Source organism: Mustela lutreola, chromosome 15 (assembly GCF_030435805.1).
Source record: "Mustela lutreola isolate mMusLut2 chromosome 15, mMusLut2.pri, whole genome shotgun sequence".
Taxonomy (NCBI): domain Eukaryota; kingdom Metazoa; phylum Chordata; class Mammalia; order Carnivora; family Mustelidae; genus Mustela; species Mustela lutreola.
In genome coordinates, this window is record NC_081304.1 from 55,953,754 (window position 1) to 55,977,446 (window position 23,693).

Below are 23,693 nucleotides of genomic sequence, written 5' to 3' on the forward strand. Positions count from 1 at the left end.
CTGCTCATATGTTCTCATTAGGGTGACCAGGTGTACCCTTTTGCCTGGGACTGAGGGGCTGCTCAGGAGGCAGGCTTTCCTGTGCTGAAACTGGAACACTGGGGACAAACAGGGTTGGAAGACCACCGACCACCCTCTCCCTCACTCACAGAGGATGACCTTGCTTCTCCAAATCACTGAGCACTGATGGCATACACCCACCTGCATGTACTTGGGGCCCTGTACTCTGCCTTCCATCAGTGGGGGACTTCTTGGGTGGGTTTTGCTCCTGGTGGAGATCCACCATTTCCATGGTGGATCCCATCAGCTCTGCCTATCGAGGACACCACTTCTGAACCCCCCACCCCCACCCCCGCCCCATCCCGTGTCATCAATTTCCCCTTCTCTGCTGGACCATTCCTACCACCCAGCAAATACACTGGGGCTTCTCCCATCTTAAAGCAGAACAAAACACAACTCTCTTTACATCGCACTCCCTTCTGGGTCCTGCCCTCATTCCTACTCTGCATCACGTTAGCCCTCTCAAGGGTTTCTGTACCTGCAGTCCAGTCCTCTTCTCCCATTCCCTTATTTTAAAGACCTTTTGTAGCAAAATGGGGCTGATGAGGGCTCTCCCACAGGGTCGTTGTAAAGGTGAAAGTAAGATGGTATGTGTTGGAATGCTGGTGCATAGTAAATGCTCAGCAAATTGGAGGCTTTATCACTGGGTTTCCACTGTGGCAGCCTGGGAGATGCTCCGGTTCCCTCAAGGCGACTCTGGGGCCCTACATGGGGTCTGGGTAGGTAATCCTGTCTAATGAATAGAGAAAACGGTGTGGGGGACCTTGGTTCAGACTCATGGTCAGTCTGGTCAACATCTTCTTTGGCCTTGACTTCCACCTACCCTTGAAGGCAGACTCATGGCTACATGGCTTCCTGGGCTAAAACATGGAGTTTCCTGACAGGACAAAGATAGAACTGGGGGCTTTGGTAGTTATAAAAAGTTCTTAATTCTGGCTTTTTTCAAAGTCTCACCTTTGCAATCCCAATAGCCAAAAACACCCCCTTGTTTATTAGGGTTTGTCTTGGAAAGGTTTAATTACCTGTGCCCCGTGGATCTCATTCTAAAGCATCCACACCCCCAGCTCTGCATTCGCACGAGCCAACACCAAAGCCAGGATGCACATCTCCCCATGATGCCTCTGGGGCCTTTGAAAGGGCAGCCAGGACTGGCTACATCCCAGTATCCGAAGAAGTTGCCACTACCATCTAGAACAGGGACCGTTAGTGTGATTTTTCAGATTGTCAGAGTCTTCTAGGAATACATGTGAAAATCAGGGATGCAGGTTAGCAGGGCAATAGTATGACCTTCTAAAGCAGGACCCGGTCCCACATCAGTTCTGAGCATCACGGTGGGGCCAAGCGGTAGTCACCAGAAGTCCTAATGCCAATGTAGGAAGAAGAGGAAAAAATGGTAATAAAGGAAAAGGTACTCGACAGGCAGGGCGGGTAAAGCAGAAAGAAACAAATAGAGAAGGAAAAGGAAAGGCATGAAACACACAGAATGAGCAATGGCCCCATGTTCGATGCCCCTGAGGGGTGCCCTGCCCATGGCATATTTCCAGGGGGCCACTCTTGCTTCTAGGTATCACTCAGAGCTTAACTTGGGTTGCACTGAAGGAAGGGAGGATGGAACTGAGCCCTTTCCCAGGGTTCCAGGCTGTGCAGGGAGAAAGAATTCTGGTATCAGAAGGAGAATCCCGTTTCCAAAGCTCCTCCCCCAACCCCAGTCTCCCGGCTCATGGAACTTTAGTTATTATCTCAAGAGGAAAAGCCACACCAGGCACAGTCCTGGAGGAGAGAGGAGGTTTCAGAGGCCTTGAGAGGAAGGGAAGGATAAAGAGGACCTGGTGAGGGTGATGTCTGGTGGAGGGGGCTGGGGGTCGGGCCAGGCACACTCAGGATGGCTGCAGGAGGCACAGACAAGCTAACATCAGGGAACTCAGCAGCAGCCACAGCAAAACCCCATACCTATAGTGGGGTAGAGCTGCCCCGATGACAGTGACCCAAAGGATGGGTAGGGATAGAGAATTGTCTTTATGTTGCTCTGATAGGGTCTATCTAGTTCTTTTGGAAGCAGCCTAGTGTCCACCGCCTGATAAATCCATGATCTGGCTCCCCTCTGGTTCGGGTCCCATGTCCTCCACTTCTCATCCTTTTCTACCCTGCTTTATTCATTCACACTAGCCCCCTCCAACTTCTTGGCAATACAAGAAAGCTTCCACCTCGGAGTGGTCCTCCTGTTGCCTCTGCCTGGGATGTGGGTCTCTGCCCAAGTACCACCTCATCCAGTCTGCCCTTCCTGACAAGGCCGGCTCCCAGCCGAGCATTCCCATCCTCATACCTGCCAGAGGTTTTCCCCTTGCACCCAACATCGAGAATTCATTTTGCCTGCTTCCCCTCAGTGGAATAGGAGTTTCACAGAAGCAGATTCCATTTTGTTTCCTTCTGAATATTGCTGAGTGCCAGGCAGGCCTCGTGAAATATTTGTTGAATGACTGTATGAACCCAAAGCTGTCACTGTTATAATCTACATAGGGAGTTCTTTAGATGGAACTCTCTGGGGTTTCATGTTGGACCACCTGCACGGGGTAGGGGCAAGGGTGGGAAATTACTGGGATTGAGAAGGCTTGGTATGAGCTGTCATGTTTTGCTACAAAAATTCAGATCTGTTGCTCTGCCCCATGGGCTGTAGGAGTGGGGTAGCCAATCTCCAAGATGGCCCCCAGGGATCCCTGGCACCTGGCATTACTGCCCTTGTGTAACTACCTCCCATCTGGAATAAAGCTGACTCGTGTCACCAGTAAGATATGGAGCAAATGACAGTGTGTCGCCAACAGGCTTGGTCATAAAAGACACTTGGGCTTCTCTCTTTCTTTTCCTTGGATCGCCCACTCTGGGGAAGCCCAACCACCAAGCTGTGAGGACACGCAAGTCGCTCACGGAGAGAACATTGTGGGGGCGGGGGAGGGGAACGAAGGCTTCCCGCCAACAGCCAGCACACTAGGCGCCAACGATCTTGGAAGCCGGTCCTCCGCCACAGTCAAGCCTTCAGATGACACAGCCCTTGCTGCAATGTTGACTGGAAACTCATGAGAGACCCCAACCCAGAAGCATTCAGCTCAGCTGCTCCCGAATTCCCGACCTGCTGAAACCATGCGAGATCATACATTTGTTTGGTATTGTTTTAAAATGCGACATTTTAGGTCTGTGTAATTTGTTGCATAGCCCGAGATAATCGTCGCAGAGCACGTGACGTGGGGGCGGGCCGTCCTAAGCTTCGAGCCATATGGGGATGACTAAGATTGTGTCTTTCGCGGGTTCACCGGGTCGCCCAACTCCCCTCTGGTCCCAATTTGATTCTGCAACTTCGCATAGCCACAAATGCCACCTGTATCCTCAATAAACTTTATTTAGACACAGAGACACAACAGAAAATACATACACAGATACAGATATTATATGTATATATATATATATTTTTTTTTCTCTATAGGATGAACAAACATCACATAGGGAATTTAAAAAGTAGTTGGCATGGAATGTAAGAAAAAATTGCAAAGTTCCTTGGTCACTCACACTGAAAACAGACACGTAATTCAGAGGCAGACAGGGATTAGAGCATCCCTACAACAGAATTCACAGTTGGTCTATAACAATACACAGGTGTTAGGAAGGGTAAACAGAGGAGTCGGGGATCTGGTTCCTCTTGATAGGACAGAATGCTCACAACACTAGGAAGACTCTGTTTAAACAAAAGACAGAATCGAGGATTCCACACCCCCCTCCCCATCCCGCACAGATGCTGGGCAAGCTGTCAGCTAGGGCACAAAGCAGCTCTGCAGAAAAGCCATCTTCAGGCTTCAAGGTCTGTGTAACCTCTACCTTTGGGTCCACACTGTAGAGAGTTTATACAGACACACTTAGGACACTGAAACTCTCCAACATGAGCGCTGGTTCCGAAACCCGGAGTACAGAGCATTGACATCAGTTTATAAAATGTGGCTTTCAAACGGAAAAGGGGTAAGAGCCGAGAGGAGAACACACCCTTTGCAAATGGTGCCCCGTCTGCTGGTAGAGTTTCCCACCATGCTGCCTGTGGTCCCTCCCGCAGGGGCCCTGGCCTCTGGGTCCCACTCTTCGCCAGGGCTGGGGGGCAAGAGGCATGTCTCTGTCACATCTACAGACCCTCTAACATCCCACCTGTGACCTCTCAGAAGCCACGTTCATCACCAGGACTGGCTGCCGTAGTACCACCCCTTGCTTTTCCCTGTCTCCGGCCAGCCTCTGGGCTCTACATCATCTTTGCGTTTCAGAGCGGGGCTCCCTAGGCAACCTGTGTGTTTTAGTAAAAAATGGTTTCCACTGTACCCTTCGTGTGTCCTCTTCCTAACGTGACAAATCCAGAGGAGATGAAGTTATGGAGATCGGGTCCTCCACTTCGGTAAGCATCCTTCCCATAATGTCCTGCAAGAAGACGGGGCAGAGTTATCTGGAAGACTCGTAGCAGCAAAAGTAAGGCAGGAGCTGGAACTCCCACTTATCCCGCCAGAGTGAGGCCATCAGTGGCAAATCAGCAGCTGAGGCAGGAGGTAGAGCCGTCAAGAAAAAAAATATATTATTTTATAAACACATATATGTTACAAATATATACACTGTATATATAAAAAGTATATATATCAAGTAGATATACATATTTATATATATATGTATGTATATAAAAAGTATATATATCAAGTAGATATACATATTTATATATATATGTGTATATATATATATATATATATATATATATATATATATATATTGGCACAACAAAGACAAAAGTTCTGGAAAGGATACATAGAAAGCAGAAGGGAAAGGGATACACGGGGCTTGATTTTGGCATTTCTGACCAAGCGCAACAGAATATTGGTATATTTGACCCTCCCCCCCATCCTGTCCGTTGTCCCAGCTTCTTCCATATTGCCTTACTCATTTGTTTTCTTTCTCTCCAGAGCACGGAGGCCTGGCTCCATCTGGTTGAGATGCCCCCTCTATGTGCCTGTTTAGGAGTCCCACCATATCTCAGGGAACTAGAGCCTGGTGGCTTAGGAGAGATCCACTCAGCCGACGGGGGCGGGGAGAATGGCGTCTGCAAAACAGTGGCAAAATATTCACTACTTCCCCCTGCTGACTTTCCATAATAAGATGTTATTCTTTTTCCACCTAATGTAGCCGTCTACCCACGGGGCTGGTCTGGGGAAGGGTGAGGATGGGCGAGGACCTTGGGAGAAGAAATTCAAAGAGAAGGAGAGTAATATTCTGCTTCTGACATGCGAAATGGGACTTCACAAAGCTCTGGAAATACAGCTGTGGTAAAGAAAAAGGAGTCCGTAAATGCCATCCTGTGGCACAGACATAGGAAAATGGAGAAAAGCGTATTTTTGTTGTGTTGCTACAAGAGCGCCTTGAAAACTACTTAGACGTAAGCGTGGGAAATTATGCAGAAAGAAGGTGAAGTTAAAAAGTGGACAGAAAACGGGTTGCCCTTGTGGCACAGTCAACTGAGTGTCCGACACTTGGTTTCAGCTCAGGTCACGATCTCAAGGTTGTGAGATTGAGCCCTGCTTCAGGCTCTGTGCTGGATGTGGACACTGGCTGAGATTCTCTCTCCCCCCCTCCCCCACCCATCCACCCCCCCTCCTTCTTAAAAAAAAAGTGGACAGAAAATGCTGTATTATGTATGATCACAATGCTATAAAGTCAAACCAGAGCATTAGAAATAAATAAAGACAATTAAAAGAAAACACCATCCAACTACAAGTGAAAACACTGTCAACCACCTTCAGATAACTAGAACTCATGTCTTATTTCTTCTCTCCTTTCAGCGCTTCTGTATTTTACAAGTTTTTTTTCCTTTAGTATGTCTTTTTTTATAATATAAATAAGTAAAATAAACAGCTAATAAAAAAATGCATAGTATATGTAAAGACAACCCAAATCCCATCTTTTCTTAACAAGGCATCCTCTACATTGGTAGATCTCAAACACAGGTGCATGCTGGAACCATCTAGAAGCTTTTAAAAATGCACATGTCCAGAGAAAACTCCGGGGATTCTGATTCTGTTGATTGGGGTCTGAGCTATTTCTAAGGAGCTCTCTAGCTGATTCTAATGTGCCGACCAGGAAAGAAAACCATTGCCCTAGAGTAAATGGAGAGAAAACCTAGGTTCAGTTTATTCAGGTGGGTTCAAGGAACATCTGTTGGACCCTCGGGGGTGTTGGACCACCCACGATCTAGTAAGTTTTGGGCTCCAGAGTGCTCCCTTTCTTCCCTCCCAGTTCCTTCCTCCTCCCACATGAAGAGTCCTCAAACCTGAGTATGCATCAGAAAAACCAGAAGGGCATGTTAAAACGGATCGCTGGGCCCACTCCCAGAGCTGGGACGAGGGCTCAAGACTCTGCATTTCTATCTAGTCACTGGTAATGCTGCTGCTGTCTGGTCCAGGGACCAAACTCTTGTCCTAGCACATGAGGAACTCAAGAGAATTCTGCCATCATTTCTGTCGTGCCCTCCACTCTGGAAGAGATACTCATTCCTCAGGGCTCACAGCCTTCCATGAGCAGCTCTCGGACTATAAAATACTGCGGTCACGACCCAGAATTTGACACAACAGAATTATTGGAGCTAAGCAGAATCTGCCCGGATCCCGAACCATGTCAGAGCTCCAGAAACTGCCTCTAGCACCTGGAGCAAAGCATCTTTATCGGGGATGAAGGGGTTGGGGGAAGGGGTGTGTGGAGGGGTGTGCCGCAGGGAGGGAGGGACCCTTGCCCTGTAACGTGGTCACTTCCTCCCCACCCCACTCCCAACCACGGCCAGGCAGGAGAAGGAAGTCACAGTTCAGAACTGTCATAAATTCGGACCTCATTAATTCAGAACCCGCAAGCCTTCCTGCGGAACTGGGGCTGGTTTATTTTTGTGCTCTTTTATAAATAAAATTTTTGATAAACAAATCAATACCGAGGAAGATGGAGAATAAACAGTGCCTGTGCTACTTACAAATCATTCTTATCTGTCAGCTGGAACAAGGTCCCTCGGGACTGAGCATTGCCCTGGTGCCTCGGGGCTCTGCTTTGTTTCACAAACAACACCAGTTTTCTGCTCACCTACTATGCGCCAGGCAGAGACACAGAGCCTCTGAATGTACAGCCTAAGGGTTGGCTGGGTTTTGTGTGTGTGTGTGTGTGTGTGTGTGTGTTTTGGGGTGTTTTTTTTGGACATCATAGTAGCGGACATTTTCTAACATAATGCAGTTTAACAGAGATTTTTCACATGTACTATTATCTTAAAATTTTAATCACAACTGCATATGCTTGTTGTCTATTATATTACAATGCCGCCATTTACCGATGGAGAAATGGAAGCCAGGGGAAGATGACTGAGCCAATGGTAGTTTTCAGTTCCTCTCACTTCGAACTGAGTTTCCCTCCCATCACTGGCTCCACGAACTTCCCACAAGAGCCTTGTGAAAATGTCACGTTCCCCAAGTTCATGGAGCTAGTCAGCAGAAAATTCCCAAGCGCTGCCATCTTCGTACCTCACCCCATGGTCTGAATGGTCACAAGAATGTAGTTGTGACTCTTCTCTGGCAGTTGAACCCAGTAGAAGTGCTACCTTGGGAGCAGTCGGCCTGGTGGTGAGTAAGTTCATAGAAGCTGGAGCCCTGGTGGGTCAAGCTTCAACACCAAGTTTCTAAGTTGAGTAAAGGTAAGATATGCCAAGGGGTCAAGACCAAGAGCAGGTGGTGGGAATAAAGAATTCTATGTCCAGATTGGCTTGGAAAATATTGAGTTCCATGACATGAAAAGGAAGCACGAACACCAAGTCTAGCTTCCTGTTAATGAGCACCCACCTCTCTAGGGAGCACATAACATTTTTCAAAGGCATCTTTGAGGACACTTGGGACAGTCGCCCGAGACGTTGAGTGGGAGAAGGCAGGGTGACAGCTTCAGCTCCCGAAGGAGCTGAAGTCCTCACCCTTGAGGATGGCTGGGCCCGGGCCTTGCAGTTCCTGATGTCCTAGGTCAGAGGTAAGTTCCACGTCTGACAAGTTCCCAGGTGACACCGCTGAGGGCCACAGGTCCAAGGACCACCCTTTAAGAACCACTGTGTCAGAACTGACAGGTCCCTCTTGAGCTGGATCCAGGGCCAATGCTAGGAGGTCAAGGTCCAGGAGGATGCACGTTCTCCACCCCCCCACCCCCCCGAGGCAGGGTCTCGCATGAGCAAGGGCAACATAATGAGAAGAATGATCGGTCAAAGCAAAGCCCTGACCAGGTGGATGGGGTGAACAGAGGGAGTCGATGTCTCTTTTCTGCCACAGTGATGCATGCAGTCCACAGTTGGACAGATGTGTGATAACAAGGGGTATCACAGAACTCTTTAGACATAACACAAAGAACCAGCCCTTTTCCACCTGGCAGCCACCACCCTAAGTCTATGCCCTTCTGCCTCCCCAGGTCACAGTATGGGCACACATACAGCCGCGTCCAGGAATGAGGTGGGGTTCAGGCTGCAAAGGGACACCTGCCTCCAATTGCTGAACCCCAACTGTGTAAAGCAGCATCTGGGTGCATTCTGGACCCTTAATTTTGCCACTGCTCTCTCACTGTCACCAGCATCCAGAAGTCCAAAGTCATGGGGAGAACACTGAGGTTCCAGTTCAATGCCTACCTCCTCCCCCACCCCCTTCCGTAGGCAGGAGGCACTAAAAGCTAAAGAAAGGTCTGAGACTGAGTTCCTGGAGTCAGCAGAAGGCTGGTGGCTCTGGTAAGGCAGAAAGTCTGAGTGGCTACAGGGCAAGTTTCTCTGGAAAAGAGATTTGCTGCAAGAAACAGGAGGGGGAAAGGAGGTACTACCTGAATGTGATGTCAGCTGAGATGTAAAGGTGGTTTGTAACTGTGAAATTAGATCAAGAGCCAAGGGAGGGAAAGAAACTGACCAGGATGGTTGGCCTGGGTTGCAGACACAGCCAACAGAGTGTGTCCTGAAGGAAATCAGTGCACTAAATCCCAACAAGAGAGATGTGGTGGGCACTGGGTGGGGGAAGAGAACAAAGAGACAGCAACGGTGGGAAAGAAGGGACAGAGAGGACGATTCTAGGCATTTCCATGAATTTCCAACAGTATTCCCAGAAGAGACACAGAAGGGATAATTCGGAAGCAATGATTAAAAGTTAATAGATTTTTTTTTTTCCTGAGCAGATGGGAAGACTTCAGTCTTTAGATCCAAAGACAAAAGGCAAGATCAAGCGTCACAGTATGTCTTAGAAGGCACTAAAATCTAGATATATTCTGGTGAAATGCCTTCTAAAAATATACAGGAAATAAATAAATTCATCAGTTAATTAAATTTAAAAATAAAGGAAAATGCCATCATCATAAAACACTTAAAAAACGTGAGGGAGGGGAAGCAAAGCAACCTTCTGAAGCATTTAAGGCTTTGAGAATAATGCAAAGTTTGCTAACATTTTTGAGTAGAGATGTTTTGATTCCATTCCTTCAAAACTCATTGAAAATAATGCAAAGAAAGAAGAAGAGAAAAAGAGTTCCACAGGCAGAGGAAAATAAAAGACTTTTCATTTAATAGAAATAGAACAAAAGGAAAATACACATACAGAAATTTAAAAAAAATACACATAGAAATCACTTCAAAGGGGACTAAAGACCTAAGTGTGAAAAGCCAAACCTTAAATCTGTCAGAAAAGAAGAGCGAGCCATCCGTTCATAACCTCAGAGTAGGAAAGGATTTTGAAATGAGGAGCAAGGCACAGACTAGAGAGGAAGCCAGCGAGTGTATTTTAACCATAAGGTGCCAAAAGCCATCACGAAACTGCAAGTCAAAGGCTCAAAAACATGTATTTACGTTCACATCCAAGACCCCATAAAGAGCTTCAAATTAATGAGAAGGTAAAAGAACATGACAGAAAGCATGGGCCAAAGAGATGAACAAGCAAATCAGAGCAGAGAAGACCCGAAGGGCCGATTCACATAAAGTCGTGTTCCATCTTGCAAGTAACCAGGGAAATTCAAATTAAAGCCATAATGAGATATCATTTCATACCCAGCAGACTGGGAGGAGTGAAAATGCCTGACACTACGGACATGGGTAAGTAGGAATGAGAATCCTTGCACGCTTCTGCTAGGAGTGTAAATTGTAAATTGGTACAACCACTTTGGAAATTCGAAGACAGATACATGGTAGAAACAGCAAGTCCCCTTCGGTAGATACATTGTCACACATGCGCGTAAAGAGATACCCACAAGCATGTTCATAGTGAGTATTGTTTGTAATAAAGACAAATGGAGAGGGCTCCATCTTCCTACCAAGAGAACAAGTGATCAATAATGTTATACTCGTATGATGTAATCCTATACTACAGTCCAAATGGAATGAAGTAAGTAGCAACATGGAGGATGGTCTGTTATAATGCTGAGTATACTAAGCAAAGCGAGGAAAAACAGGATGCCATCATCTAGACAGTTTTATAAAACAGGCAATACAACCCTGTATATTGTTTCAGGATACAAGCAAACGGAGTGTTAATACAAGTACAAAGAAATTCAGGGAAACAATAGGTACTTCAAACAGATACTTCTAGAGGTAGGGAGTGCAATGTAACTGAGGAGGAAGAGTAGATAAGGTGCTTCTGTGTTTTATTTCCTATGCTGGGTAGCTGGGGATGTCATTCACAGTTAAATAATTACTTTATTAGATGATAGATGAATGCATAGATGATGGACGGAGAGATGGAGTGATGGATGGATAGGTAGATGGACGGATGGATGGGTGGATGGATGGATGGATGAATAGGTGGACGGATGGATGGATGGGATGGATGGATGGATGGATGAATAGGTGGATGGATGGGTGGATGGATGGATGGATGGATGGATGAATAGGTGGATGGACGGATGGATGGGTGGATGGATGGGTGGATGGATGGATGGATGGATGGATGGATGGATGGGTGGATGGATGGATGGATGGATGAATAGGTGGATGGACGGATGGATGGATGGATAGGTGGATGGATGGATGGGTGGGTGGGTGGGTGGATGGATGGATGGATGAATAGGTAGATGGACGGATGAATGGATGCATGGATGGACAGAGAAATGGAGAGATGAATAAATGGATGCATAGCTAGTTTTTAGTTAAGAAACTGTAACCCAAATATTTTATTCACTGCCAAATTGTCCCTCAAGAATAAAGGCAGCAAAGAGTCTCCAGTTTTAAGAACTCAAAGACTAAAATACCCTTGAGTTCTTCTTGGGGGAGGGGCAAGGGGCCCCATGACGAAATCCATCAAGCAAGAAATAAAACGACAGAACTTCAAAAATTACAGACAGACTTATTTACAATCTTCAAGCCGTACCCAAATCCCAAAATTCATCAAGTAAAGATTGGTAAATCAGGTTACACACTTGCAACATTTAGCCAATTGGCTTTCTTGGCAGAAAGACCGTTAGGTGGTAGGTACTGGACTTGCCCTGGAAAACCTGGTAGACCAACGGGGTGATGAAAGTACGTTACGGCGATGAAATAAGACCAAAAGTAGCTTCCGTGGTCAGAGGAGCAGCTCTCTCTCTTTAGAGCCTGCTTGAAATTCACAGCATGCACTCCGAACAGACAGGGAGCTGGTCTCTGAAAAGCCAAAATAGTGCTAGGGCCGCTCTGCAGACACTTGCCTGCTGAACTTTCGGTGGAAAAACGTGACAGAGACAGAAATCCAAACGCATGGTAAACCCTGGGAAAATATTTTCAATACATGTGAGAAAGGACCTTTCCCTTAGTTCACCTCCATGACACTCATTAATATCAATAATAATAAAGCCCTAGAAAAAAGTGCATAGGGAATGTGTGAATAGGTCATTACATTGCCCAGAGAGGAAAAAAAAAGACAGGGTTTTTTTGGAAGGCCAGGAGATATGTGAAAAATACGATTAACCTTGAGTCACAATTAAGGAAATGCAGGTCAAAATTTAAAGAACCTTTCAAAAAAAAAAAAAAAAAAGTAAAAAAAAAGAATTGATTTTGGGGTGCGTGGGTGACTTAGTCAGGTAAGCATGTTGGACTTGTGGTTTTGGCTCAGGTCATGATCTCAGGGATGTGAGATCGAACCCTGCGTCGGGCTCCACATCGGGCTCAGTGCAGAGTCTGCTTGAGATTCTCTCCCTCCCTCTCCCACTGTTCCTCCCACTCCCCACACTCTCTCTTTCTATAAATAAATAAATCCTCTGAAAAATAAAACCTAATCAATTTGGCAAAAACTTAAGCCTTCCATGACACCCAGCGCCAGGAGGATGGGCTCTTTCGTTGTGGCTGGTAGAAAGAGCAGAAACTAGTGGTGCCTATTTGAAGGACAAGCCTTTGACCTGGCATTCTCCCTGCTAGGAATCTGCCCCACATATGTGCCTTCGAGTCCTCCCATAATATATGAGCCAGGCCAGACCGTGTGGCCTTGACTGCAGCAGTTTCTGCGAACGGGAAGCGAAGAAAACCAGGATCCATGAATTTGTGGACCATCATGTAAGCATTACAAAGATGAGGTTGGATGTATGTGCAGATGTAGGAAGATCTCCAAGGCCAAATTAAAAAAAAAAGAAGAAGAGGAAGAAGCAGCAAGATGCAGGGCAACATTTCACAGTAGGATCTTTTGATACAAACAAGAATGAAAACAATATAGAGAGGACATGTAGAGACCCACTGTGAGTAGGATGGTTGCTACGAATGATATATTTTTTTTCCTGCAAGTTATTATGCCCACAAACTACTAAAAGGTCCTTTCCTTTGGGGAAAGGTCCGGGGGGAAATCGAAGGAGGTGTTGGCCTTGGAGTTTGATTACTTTCTCTACTGTCTGAACTTTCTATACATGTCTATGTGTTATTTTTTATTTTTGTACTATTTACAGAGTTTATCTGGGATTAGGGAGTGGGATCGTGGGCCACACTTCGTTTTTGTCTTTGTACTTCTTTATGTGGGGGGAAAAACTCTAATAAATGTCATTTTATCGAAAGCAGTACAAAGGCCAGGAAATGAGAGGGGCCACTTCTCCTTGTGTAAATGACAAGGCATTTATCAAACACAGATTCTAATACCCACCTGGCAGGAGGGTGGTGAGGATTAGTTGAGATCCTGGGTACCGATAGTTTTGCCTAATACTCCACTCCAGGAAGCCTCAATAAATGGGAGCTGCTATTCACATCAAGACTACAGTCTTTTGGGGCGCCTGGGTGCCTCAGTGGGTTAAAGCCTCTGCCTTCGGTTCAGGTCACGATCTCAGGGTTCTAAGGTGGAGCCCCGAGTCGGGCTTTCTGCTCAGAAGGGAGCCTGCTTCCCGGAACCTCTCTCTTTGCCCTTGCCTCTCTGCCTACTTGTGATCTCTCTCTGTCAAATAAATAAATAAAATCTTTAAAAGAAAAAAAAAAAAAAAAAAGACTATAGTCTTTCCTCTTTCCCATGCGGGGGATCTCTGTGGGGTCTTCTTCCTGTGCATCTGCCCGGAGCTGACCTCAGGCCAGAGAGAGCTAAGAACAGAAGGAGCTGGATAGAGCTTGGACTTTGCTCTCTTGCCTGAGGGCTCTGTCCCAGAGAAACCCGAAAGCTCCTTTCCAGTTCCCAAGAGTTCACACCCATGTCTACACAAAGGGGAGGGTGGCTGGGAGCCAGGACAGCCTGGGTTCCTCCATGTAGTTACATTTTGCTAAGTGAACGAGGCCTCTCTGGGCTCAGTCCACAGAGGTAAACAGGGGGCAGGCCAGGTCTCACTGCAGACTGCACTGACAACGAATGTTTACTAGTCAAAAACTCTCCAGAGAGCAGCTACTGGGAATGCTTTATTTTAATGTGTCAATTCCAGTCCTCACACAAGCTCACAGGGACTGTCTACTCCAGAGTCTGGGGAGTTAGCAGGGCTGTCGTCGAGTACTGTGGCATCTGCCCTCTGGTATCTCCCTTCTGCATACTCGGCAGTGGGGAGGCCTGGCCATGGTTGCCAGGCGCAGAGCCCACCTGGTGAAGGCTAGGGGTCCCCAGCTGTGAGGGCTCAGGGTCAGCAGTCCCACACTGAACCAACACTCTCCCATGATGAAGAAGGAAACACGGACCCAGAGCGGTTGAGTAGATGCATTCTCAAGGTCACACAGGTTGATGGTTGTGGACACGGAAGCCTCGACTCTCGACTTTCAAGATGGCACTCTTATATCCCTGAACCATTGGTTATGTTGATGTGGATTGAAGAAAACTGGCACTTTGTGTTTGAAACTACAACAAACAAACAAAACTATGAAGATGTCCTCTGTAAAGGTCTCCAGCGGTGGCCAAGGGCAAGTTCTAGGTCAACTTGATCCCCTGCAAGAAAGGAGCTCTGCTGTGGTCTCCTTTATCTCACATAAGCTTTGGGGTAAGATTTCTTGTTTCAGAAAGCATTACAAGGCTCAGAAATAAAAGACTGAAAACCACACCTCTGGTGCATCCTAATTATTTACCAAGGGGACGAGGGAGAGGATTACTTGATGGTGACATTAATCTTCAGAGATTTGGAGAGGCCTAAACCCCGCCCCCAGCCATTGAGACATAATCAGGGAATGTTCCAACTGAAGGACTTCTGAAGGGCACCTTCTCTAGCCTCGAAATTTGCAGACGAGGAAACTGGCGCCAGGGAGGGAAAACAGACAGCTGAAGGTCACTGGCTGCTGGCTGTGACCTCACTCTGCGTCTTCCCACAGCAGAGCCTTGCCGAATGCACCAAGCAGCCCACAGCCTCCCCTGTGCCCCAGGAAACGGTGCAGAGGTTGGTTTCTATTTCAGGGGACCCCAGCGCGCCATTTATTTTCTCCTCAGATGCGCTGGCTGTAATCCTCTTGGAAAGATGCCCAGAGTCTAACCAAATCCCCATCACCGACTGCGATCCCCGTTTTGGTTCTGGTTCATTCCTGAGAGCGGGACCCTGGCCAAGAGTCCTGAGGAAAATCTGAGTGGAAGGGAGACTGGAGGTGCTCTCCACAGCCAGGGAAGACTTTCCTTGGCCCCCAAGTCTGAGGACATTAGGGCAGGGGTCCGTTAAGGAAATCTACCCCTTGGTATCGCCCTGCAGACACACAGTGGGGTATCCCAAGGCAGGCGGTGCCTGAGACCTCTTTTCCTCTCGGTTTCTTGTCCTTTCCTCATCTAAAAAGACAAAACAGAAACCACGAGCCTTCTGCGAGTGCATCCAACTGGTGGGGACGGATGAACCAAATAATATAATGTCTACCCTCTTAGGTAATTTTACCGGATGCCTTTACACAGACATTGGCAATGAACGCCTTTTATTATCTAGAGGGAAATATTTAAGGAGAATACGATCTCCATGTTGCAGATGAATAAACAGCTCCCGCAAGGTTGAATATACAAAATCACAGAGTAGCCTGTGAGTTAGGGAAGAACCTAAATTCCCTGTCACTATACAGACTGGGGGTTCCTCTCATTTTATCACGCTTCTAGGAAAACCATGCTCTGGAAACTGCTCCAAGGGTCCTATCCTCTCCCAAAACACCAGAGAGAGACCCTTCTGACTAAGACAGCTGAATTAAAAACAAACAAACAAAACAAAAAACAAACGTGGCGGTGGGGAAGGAAAGAATTTTAAGCGCTGTCATCTTCTGCCGGGCTTTCACTCCTTATGGGAAGGCAATTTAATTTGTGGACTATGACTTATCCTGAGAAGTTATCAATGAGAGAAGGTTCATATTCAAACCCAGGGCTTTTTCACACCGACCTGGGTTAGGGATCTGTTGCCATGTTGAATAACATGCAAAGTAGGAGATGACAACCAAAATAGTGAATGCTAGGCACAGAGGATTGGCAAAGCCTCTGAGTTTATGGAAATAATGTCACGGGCGACTCTGCTCAGATGTTTCCTTCTGTGGGCAAAGCAAGACTGCCCGCTCTGGGTCCCAGGGAATGACCCAGGGCAACCATGATTGTTACGGGCCCGATGGGGAGATAGGGGAGCCTCCCTGGGAGCTTGGTGTATTTGGATCAGTCTCCAGTCTCCTCTCTTGCTGGATTTTGGTGGGGGTGGAGGGTAAGGGGTGCTGGAGGACCCCTGTCAGAGGCAGGTCCAGGGCCCCCTGCCCTGCCCTCAGATACTTGGTCTTCTCTCCATTCAGCATGGGGGAGGGGTTTGAGGCAGAGTAGGACCCTCTTCAAGGAGTGCCTGGCTAAGTACCTTCCCCACAAGCCCCCCACTCCTGGGTCGGTCCCCAAGTCTGGAGGTGACAGGGCCTCCCTCCCTCTGACCTCTACAAATTGCATTCAGGGACCTCCAGGTACAGTTGCACAGGGGGAGGCAGCTGCGGGTAAGGAGAGCAGGAGGAGGGTAAGAGGATACTCAGGTCCCTCCGTGGACCGGCGCACAAGTTCCTCCCCTCCTCACGGGTTCCTTAAACCCACCTCCTTCCTTTTAATGATGTTTTCACTAAACTGTTCTCAAATTACCCCTTTTAAGAGGGCCATCTGTTTCCTGCCAGACTCCGACGGATAGGCCATCCATTACCATCCTGGGCCTTTTTCTCTCCCTAGCCCGTTCAGGGACCATGGTCCATCCTTAAAACAGCCCCCGCCTCCAACCTCGAGCACCGTGCTCACCCAGCAAAACCACCCGTGAAGAGAGCCGACCAGCTGCCATTTTGTCACTGGGGGACTTGAGGCAAATGATTTGACCTCTCTGAACCCTCATTTCTCCATCTGTAAAATGAGACTAAATCACAGTACTCAAAGAGGGTTTTGTGATAATCGAATTATTACACACAAAGAGTTCAGAACACGACCTAGAATATGTTAAGTGCTCTGTTTGCTATTATCATTACCAGTATTTTGTAGAATGAATGACCCCAATCCTCAGATGCGGGCATCTCAATGTTATGACAATTTCTGCTCTCCTTCTCTGCAACGTTCACCCTTCTGCTTCCCGGACATCCTTCATAGCTTTCTCCTGGCTCCTGGAACCTCCCATACCTGCTTTCCACATGCTCCAACTTGCCCTTGCCTCATACTCCAAGGAGAAACTGGAACAGTAAGAGAGGATCTCTCTCGTTGACAGGAGATCACACCTATCCTCTCTGTATTCCTTGTTAGTAGCGTGAGTGAAATGATGTTGTGAGCATCCGTGTCCCTCCATCTTCTCCAGGACTTAGCTCCTGAAATCATCCCTCTCTTTTTCAACCACCACTTTCTCTCCCTCAACAGGCTCACTCACACTTCAAGTCCTCCAGACTGTCCAAACGCTACACACAACACTCTCCCTTGACCCCATGCCTCCCACGCCAATCATGGCCCATTCCCCACCATTTTTAGGGGAAGAAATGGAATCTTGGGGCATTGAGGGATCTTGTTCCCATTCACCTATCTCATTGGGGGATGACCTAGGGCTCCAAATACAAATTTTCTATGTTCTTAAAAAAAAAAGAAAGGATGCTTCTGACCACAGTAAAATACTACTACACGCCCAACAGAGTGGCTGAAGTTCAAAAGATTGGCCATACCACACGTTGGTGTGGGGGTTCCCCAAATGTGGGGAAACTAAAACTCACACCTACCATCAGTGGGAATGGAAAATGATAAAGCACCTTGAAGAGCTTTTGCGTAGCTTCTTCTGAAGGTAAAGTCTTCCTGCCCTGTACCCCAACAGTTCTATACGTGGGCATTTACCCAACAGGAGAATCTATGTCCATTGTCACAGACGTCCAAGAATGCCTACAGCAGCTTTACTTAACAGAGTGAATAAAAAAAAAAAAATCAAGTATGCAGAATGCCCAACAAATGGAGCTTACATAATATACTGTGGAATATTCACGAAAGGAACACTATACAAGGCAGGAGCCGCTGGTATGTGTAATGACACAGATGACTCTCCCAGATAGCACGAGAAATGAAAAGACGTCCATGCAGGACAACTGCACATATATGAAGACCAAGATGAAATCTTCTCGACAAAGACTCCCAAAGAGCGGTCAAAGCCATTTGATGATGACAGCCATGAAAACGGTGGTTACCTGTGGAGGTTAACTATAGAGTGGGAAGGGCACTGGGAATTTTATGGGGTGATGGAAATGTTCTGTTTTTATGTGGACAAGGGGGCAGGGAGATGGGCGGGTAGAGAGACGGTAGATAATCATGTAAAAAATCACTGACTTGGGGCACCTAGGGGGCTCAGCTGGTAAAGCGTCTGCCTTTGGCTCAGGTCATGATCTTGGGGTCCTGGGACTGAGCCCCGCCTCCGGCTCCCTTAATCATTGACTTCTATACTGAAGATTGGTACACATGCCATATTTTAGGATTTCCATCAGACTTCCATTTTAAAAAGCCATTCGCTTAACCCTTGCATTAAATGGATTCTCCTTCCTACCCTAATTATACCAACGCCAAGAGGAGGCAATGATTCTTAGTGTTCCCCTCCCCCAACTGCCTCTATTTAATTAGGTTTACAACCCAAAGACCCTCAGAGACCCCTCACTCGAAGAAGGAGCCAACAGGTCTGAGAAGAGAAAGGGAGCTTTAAAACTCCCTTGTATAGGTGAGTCTGATGACCCCCAACTCCAACCTCTGTCTAGTTAATGTTCTTTTATTTCCACGCCACTGCCCATCCCCGCCGTTCTGCAAGCAAGACTGCTCACAGAGATTTAGGATGTAACTCTGGGAGAGTTGAGCCCGGGATAATGAACAGCCCAGCAGGCTTCCTTCAAACAGAGGGAATGCCCCCTCCCACCCCTCCCAGGAGCGACACAGGAGAGCTGGAGAAGGGATTCAGTGTAAAGGCTGTGGACAGGAGAGATATCAAGAGAGAAGCTTAAGATTTGCTGCTAATGAAGTTGTATCATCTGAGGTTGCTTTGGTAGCCTCGTGAGCAATGAGGGAGAGAAAGCGGCACCGGGCTTGCCAGGAAGGCGGCAGAGCAGATTCATCTCAACGGCTGGCCCAAAGACACTTCTTCCACTAATAAACTCAGTGCAACAAGAAGAAGCTGAAGGCCCACAACCCTTTCGAAAGGGGCGAGTTAAGTAGAAAGAATGATTTTCGTGAAGTCAGGCCAAACCTGGAAGAAGTATGATAAATCTCTAAGGTTTCGGAGCCTTCTGACCCAAAGGGAAGGCCAGCTATTAATAAAGACAGTCACCACCTCTGATGGGGCACTTGATGGCAAGCTTTAACATAAAATCCCATTTAATGGAACCTTTGAAACAACCTCACAAAGGGTGCTTTCATTACCCCCGTATGGCATGTAAGAAAAATAAAATCCGCCTCATTTTAAATAATTTGTCCCAAACCGCACAGCTAGTCACATAAATAGGTAGGACTCGAAGGAAACATTATTTTACCCCAAAGCCGGCGGTCGTCCAGCAGCACCGAGCTTCCGTGAGAAAAAAAAGATATATTATGTTGCAAGAAAGCGGGATGAATGGAAGCATCCGCAGGAAGGGGAGTAGAGGTCGTGTTCAAGACAACTGGACCCAAGGAATTGGGATGTGGGGGAGGAGGGGTCAAGGATTTGAGCTCAGTAGCGAGAAACGGAAATAATGTCGTGTTCAAAAGTCCGGGCTTGAGCAACCAACTGGCAAGCTCCCCAGGTGATCGATCACATTGTGGCTTGTGGTCCATTCTCCCCCATAAAGTGGAGCCCTCTCCACTTGGCACCTGGCACGGGGTCGGGTGCTCGTTAATTCTTTGTTGAATTCATCAATGAACAAATTAACTAGCGAACAAAAGCAATGTGTCTGTGTTCACCTTCTAATACTCTCAAGGTCTGAGTCATGGCACTTCCTGCTTTCTGTGCACCTGGGGGAGTGCTGAGTCAATCATGAGACCTCTGAAGGTCAGGACCCCCGGCCAGAGGAAGAGCAAAACCTCTCCCACTGCTTTGGCTTCCACCTGGATGCCTCCTGCTAAGTTCTCCATGCAATCATCCCAGCTTTCCAGTCCCTTGGTATCAAAAGCCAATCTGTGTTCGTGGACTTGAACACATGTTCATTGAGTCATTCACTCAACAGGTTGCCGGACAAGATTAACTTCGAAATTCCTATCTCTGCTGGGGTGGGTCTGGTTTTTAGATGCCGTGATAGCTTAAAACCAAACCAAACCAAACCAAGAAAAAAAGCCTCTACGTTACATTAAATTCATTATTATCTAAAAATAAATAGAGGGCACCTGGGTGGCTGCCTGAGTCAGTTAAGCATCTGACTCTTTGATTTTGGCCCAGGTCATGATCTCGGGGTCCTGGGATTGAGCCCCATGTCGGGCTCTGCGCTCAGTGAGGATTCTGCTTTGTCCTTCTCCCTCTGCTCCTCTCCCTGCTCACTCTTCCTTTCTAAAATAAAGAAATAAGGGGTGCATGGGTGGCTCAGTCAGTTAAGTATCTGCCTTCGGCTGAGGTCATGATCCCAGGGTCCTGGGATCGAGCTCCACATAGGGCTACCTGCTCAGCACAGAGCCTGCTTCTCCCTCTCCAGCTCTCCCCTGCTTGTGCTGCGTCTCTCTCTGTCAAATAAATAAATTTAAAAAATAAAATAAAATTTTTAAAAAATTTAAAAAATTAAAAAATAAAAATAAGTAGAAATAGTGCATACATGAGGTGTTTTGAAAATGGAAATTATCTTCACACTAATGTTCGTGTAGTTTTCAAACAATTCAAATGTGAACAGGGCATATCGAAACTAAAAAGCTGACACACTGAAAAAAATGGTAGAAAAAGGAAAAAGCTAATGCGCTGAGTCTGAAGTCTACCCGGGAAACACGAATGCAAGAGAAGAAGCAAGACATTTTGAAACGAAAGGGAACTTGTACCAGATATCACATAATGGACAAAGCTACAATCATTAAAACAGTACAGTACAAACCTAAGAATAGTTGAATGGAACAAAATAGAAAACCCAAGAGGAAGATATTCGTAAATGTTAAGAATCAAGGTTATGAGAAAGAGGGCATCCAAATCGGTCGATGAAAGAAAGAGTATTGATTATGTATTTGGGAAACATAAGACTGATGTCTACAGCTTCTCTTGATACAGACAAATTACAATGTCTGCCCAGCCCATATGCCCCATTGGAAGCCGTACATGAATTTCCTGATAAAAGATGCACCTGGGAAGCCTTATTTCTCTTCTGTCACATCACCCTCTCCCATTTCCTGGCCAGGGTTGACTGCGCCAGAAATAAAAAGCAGGATTTGCTCTCAAGAATATTTAAACTAAGAGTTGGAAATGCTCCAGAGCATTTAGACATGTAAAGTCATACAGAGTTAGAGCAGGAGTCCTGTCCAGGATATCCCAAAGCCACATGCCATCCATAAATCTGGGCATTCCCAAACCATTTAAGAGCAGAAATTCCTCCAGAGGGAGGAAGTCTGTTGCAGAGAGAAAAACCACCCAAAGAGAAACGGTCTCTGCCCAGTTTCCAGCCATGAGCCAGCCGCCCCTGTTCAGCTGAATATACTCTTGTTAATTTGAGATATTTTGATCTGTGTCTCTCATCAACAAACATGTTCTTAGAACATACATCATTTGTCCAAACACATTCTAGAGATAGTCTAGAATTTGACATGAAGAAATAAGACGGCAGAAGAAGAGATCTATGACTATCTTCCTAACCCTGGCCAAGCAAGAAACATCTAAACATGAGAGCAAAAAAAGGAAAAACCAGGAACAAAAGGAAGGAATAACAGGTCCGATTTTATAAGATTTTTAGAGTTCTGTATGTCAAAAATTACCAGGAATGTACACCCATGTTTATAGGAGTTTCATTCTGAATAGCAGAAAAATAGACACCACCCTGGCACCCATTGAGGGATGAACAGAGAAGCAAAATGTAACATATTCGCACAATGGGATATCACTCAGCTTTAACAAGGCTAGAAATTCTGAAATGTGATACAGCATGGATAAACTGTGAGCACATTTATGCTAAGTGAAATAAGCCAGGCACTAAGGGGGCAAATACTGTATGATTCCACTCATTTGAGCTATCTAGATCAACCAAGTTCATAGAGACAGAAAACAGGCTGGTGGGTGCCAGGAACTAGAAGATGCATGTTTGCTGCTTAATGGATACAGTGTTTCAGTTTGTAACATACGCAAGTTCTGGAGCAGGATGTCAGTGACAGGTGCACAATACCAGTATACCTCACTCTACTGAACCCTACATTCCAAAATAGCTAAGACGGTAAATCTTAGGTTGTGTTTATTCTACCATAATTAAATCTTTTTTTTTTTTTCTTAAACAGTTAATAGGGGCACCTGGGTGGTTCATTCAGTTAAGCATTTGCCTTCGGCTCAGGTCATGATCCTAGGGTCCTGGGATCAAGTCCCGCACTGGGCTCCCTGCTCAGTGGGGAGGCTGCTTCTCACTCTCCCTCTGCTCTCTCTCTCTCTCTCTCCCAATGGATCTCTATCTCAAATGGATAAACAGAAATCTCTATCTCTATCTCAGAATCTATCTCTATCTCAGAAAAATCTATCTCTATCTCAAAAGGATAAACAGAAAATCTTAAAAAAAAAAAAAACAGTTAATATTTTCAGCAGATACAAAAAAAAAAAAAAAAGCTCTGACAAAGAAGAGATGAACCTCCTTAGGGGTAAAAAAGCCCCCCAAAACTGTGGACATAAACGGGCAATTTGGAAGAGGAAATAAAATGGAACGGTATCTCTTTAGGGCAATATAATGATATATAATAAGAGTCTTCAGATACGCACACCTTGTGACTTAGTAATTCCACTTAATAGCAATCCATCCAAGGGAAATAATTACACACACAGCAGAGAATTATGTGCAATGATTATCATCACAGTATTATTTATAATAGTGTAAAACTAGAATCAAGCTAAATGTGATCAACAGGGAAATGGCTGAATAAATTATGTTACTTTCAAGGCTGGATGCCGTGGAGTCATCCTCGCTGCCTTTGGAAAAATATTTCAGGGCCGTGAAAAATGCTCACGAAATGACAGTAAGCGAGCAAAAGATTTATAATTAATAGATAACTTATGACATCTTTTTTTTAAAAAGGAGGGGCAGGCAGGGAAGCCACAGAGGGGAGAGGAGAGATGCCTCAGTTGCTCCCGAGGAACCTGTTAGGATGATGAATCATTTTCTATGTCCTTCTGTGTTTTCCAAGCTTTCCTTAATGGGCAGCGATTTCTTTGGTAATCTGGAATATTCTGTATTTGAAACAGGGTGCGTTTGGATGGCAGGAGTTATGGTGAAATTGAGCAACCAGAAGGCTTAATGCAGAATGCACATATAGCCTCCCCTCACTGCTGCAGGCCAGCATCCGTCAGCCTCGGTTTCTTGCTATAGCCCTTCTGACGGCACAGCCCAGCCGAGCCCTGCACCAGCCCGGGCCTCTCTCTCCAGCAGCCTTCACTCCTGAAGCCTGGGAAAGCTAAGGAGGCCTCTCTTTCCCTACCTACCATGCAGACTGCTTCTCCTGCTCAGCATTTGGAGCTCACCCTGCAGGGACCTCCTGGGCCATGTCAAGGGGACACCGCAGGAGTTGGGGTCCAAGAGTCAGCAGCTGGTGCGCTGCGCTCCTGGAAGGAACGGGAGCTCGCCCATTGTTGGCAGCTTGCCCGTG

The 23,693-nt window shown here is 46.5% G+C and overlaps 1 protein-coding gene across 3 annotated transcripts in view; it reads right to left on the reverse strand.

Moving 5' to 3' along the window:
• Positions 1–23,693, reverse strand: part of SHISA6 (shisa family member 6) — a 278,137-nt gene that overhangs the window by 144,707 nt on the left and 109,737 nt on the right. Inside the window, exon 3 of one of the 3 annotated variants that reach the window (XM_059149076.1) lies at positions 4,411–4,506. The exons of the other annotated variants lie outside the window; for them this stretch is intronic. Within the exon in view, the coding sequence (XP_059005059.1) occupies positions 4,411–4,506 (96 nt within the window). The remainder of the gene's footprint in view (positions 1–4,410; positions 4,507–23,693) is intronic. 3 annotated transcript variants of the gene reach the window in all.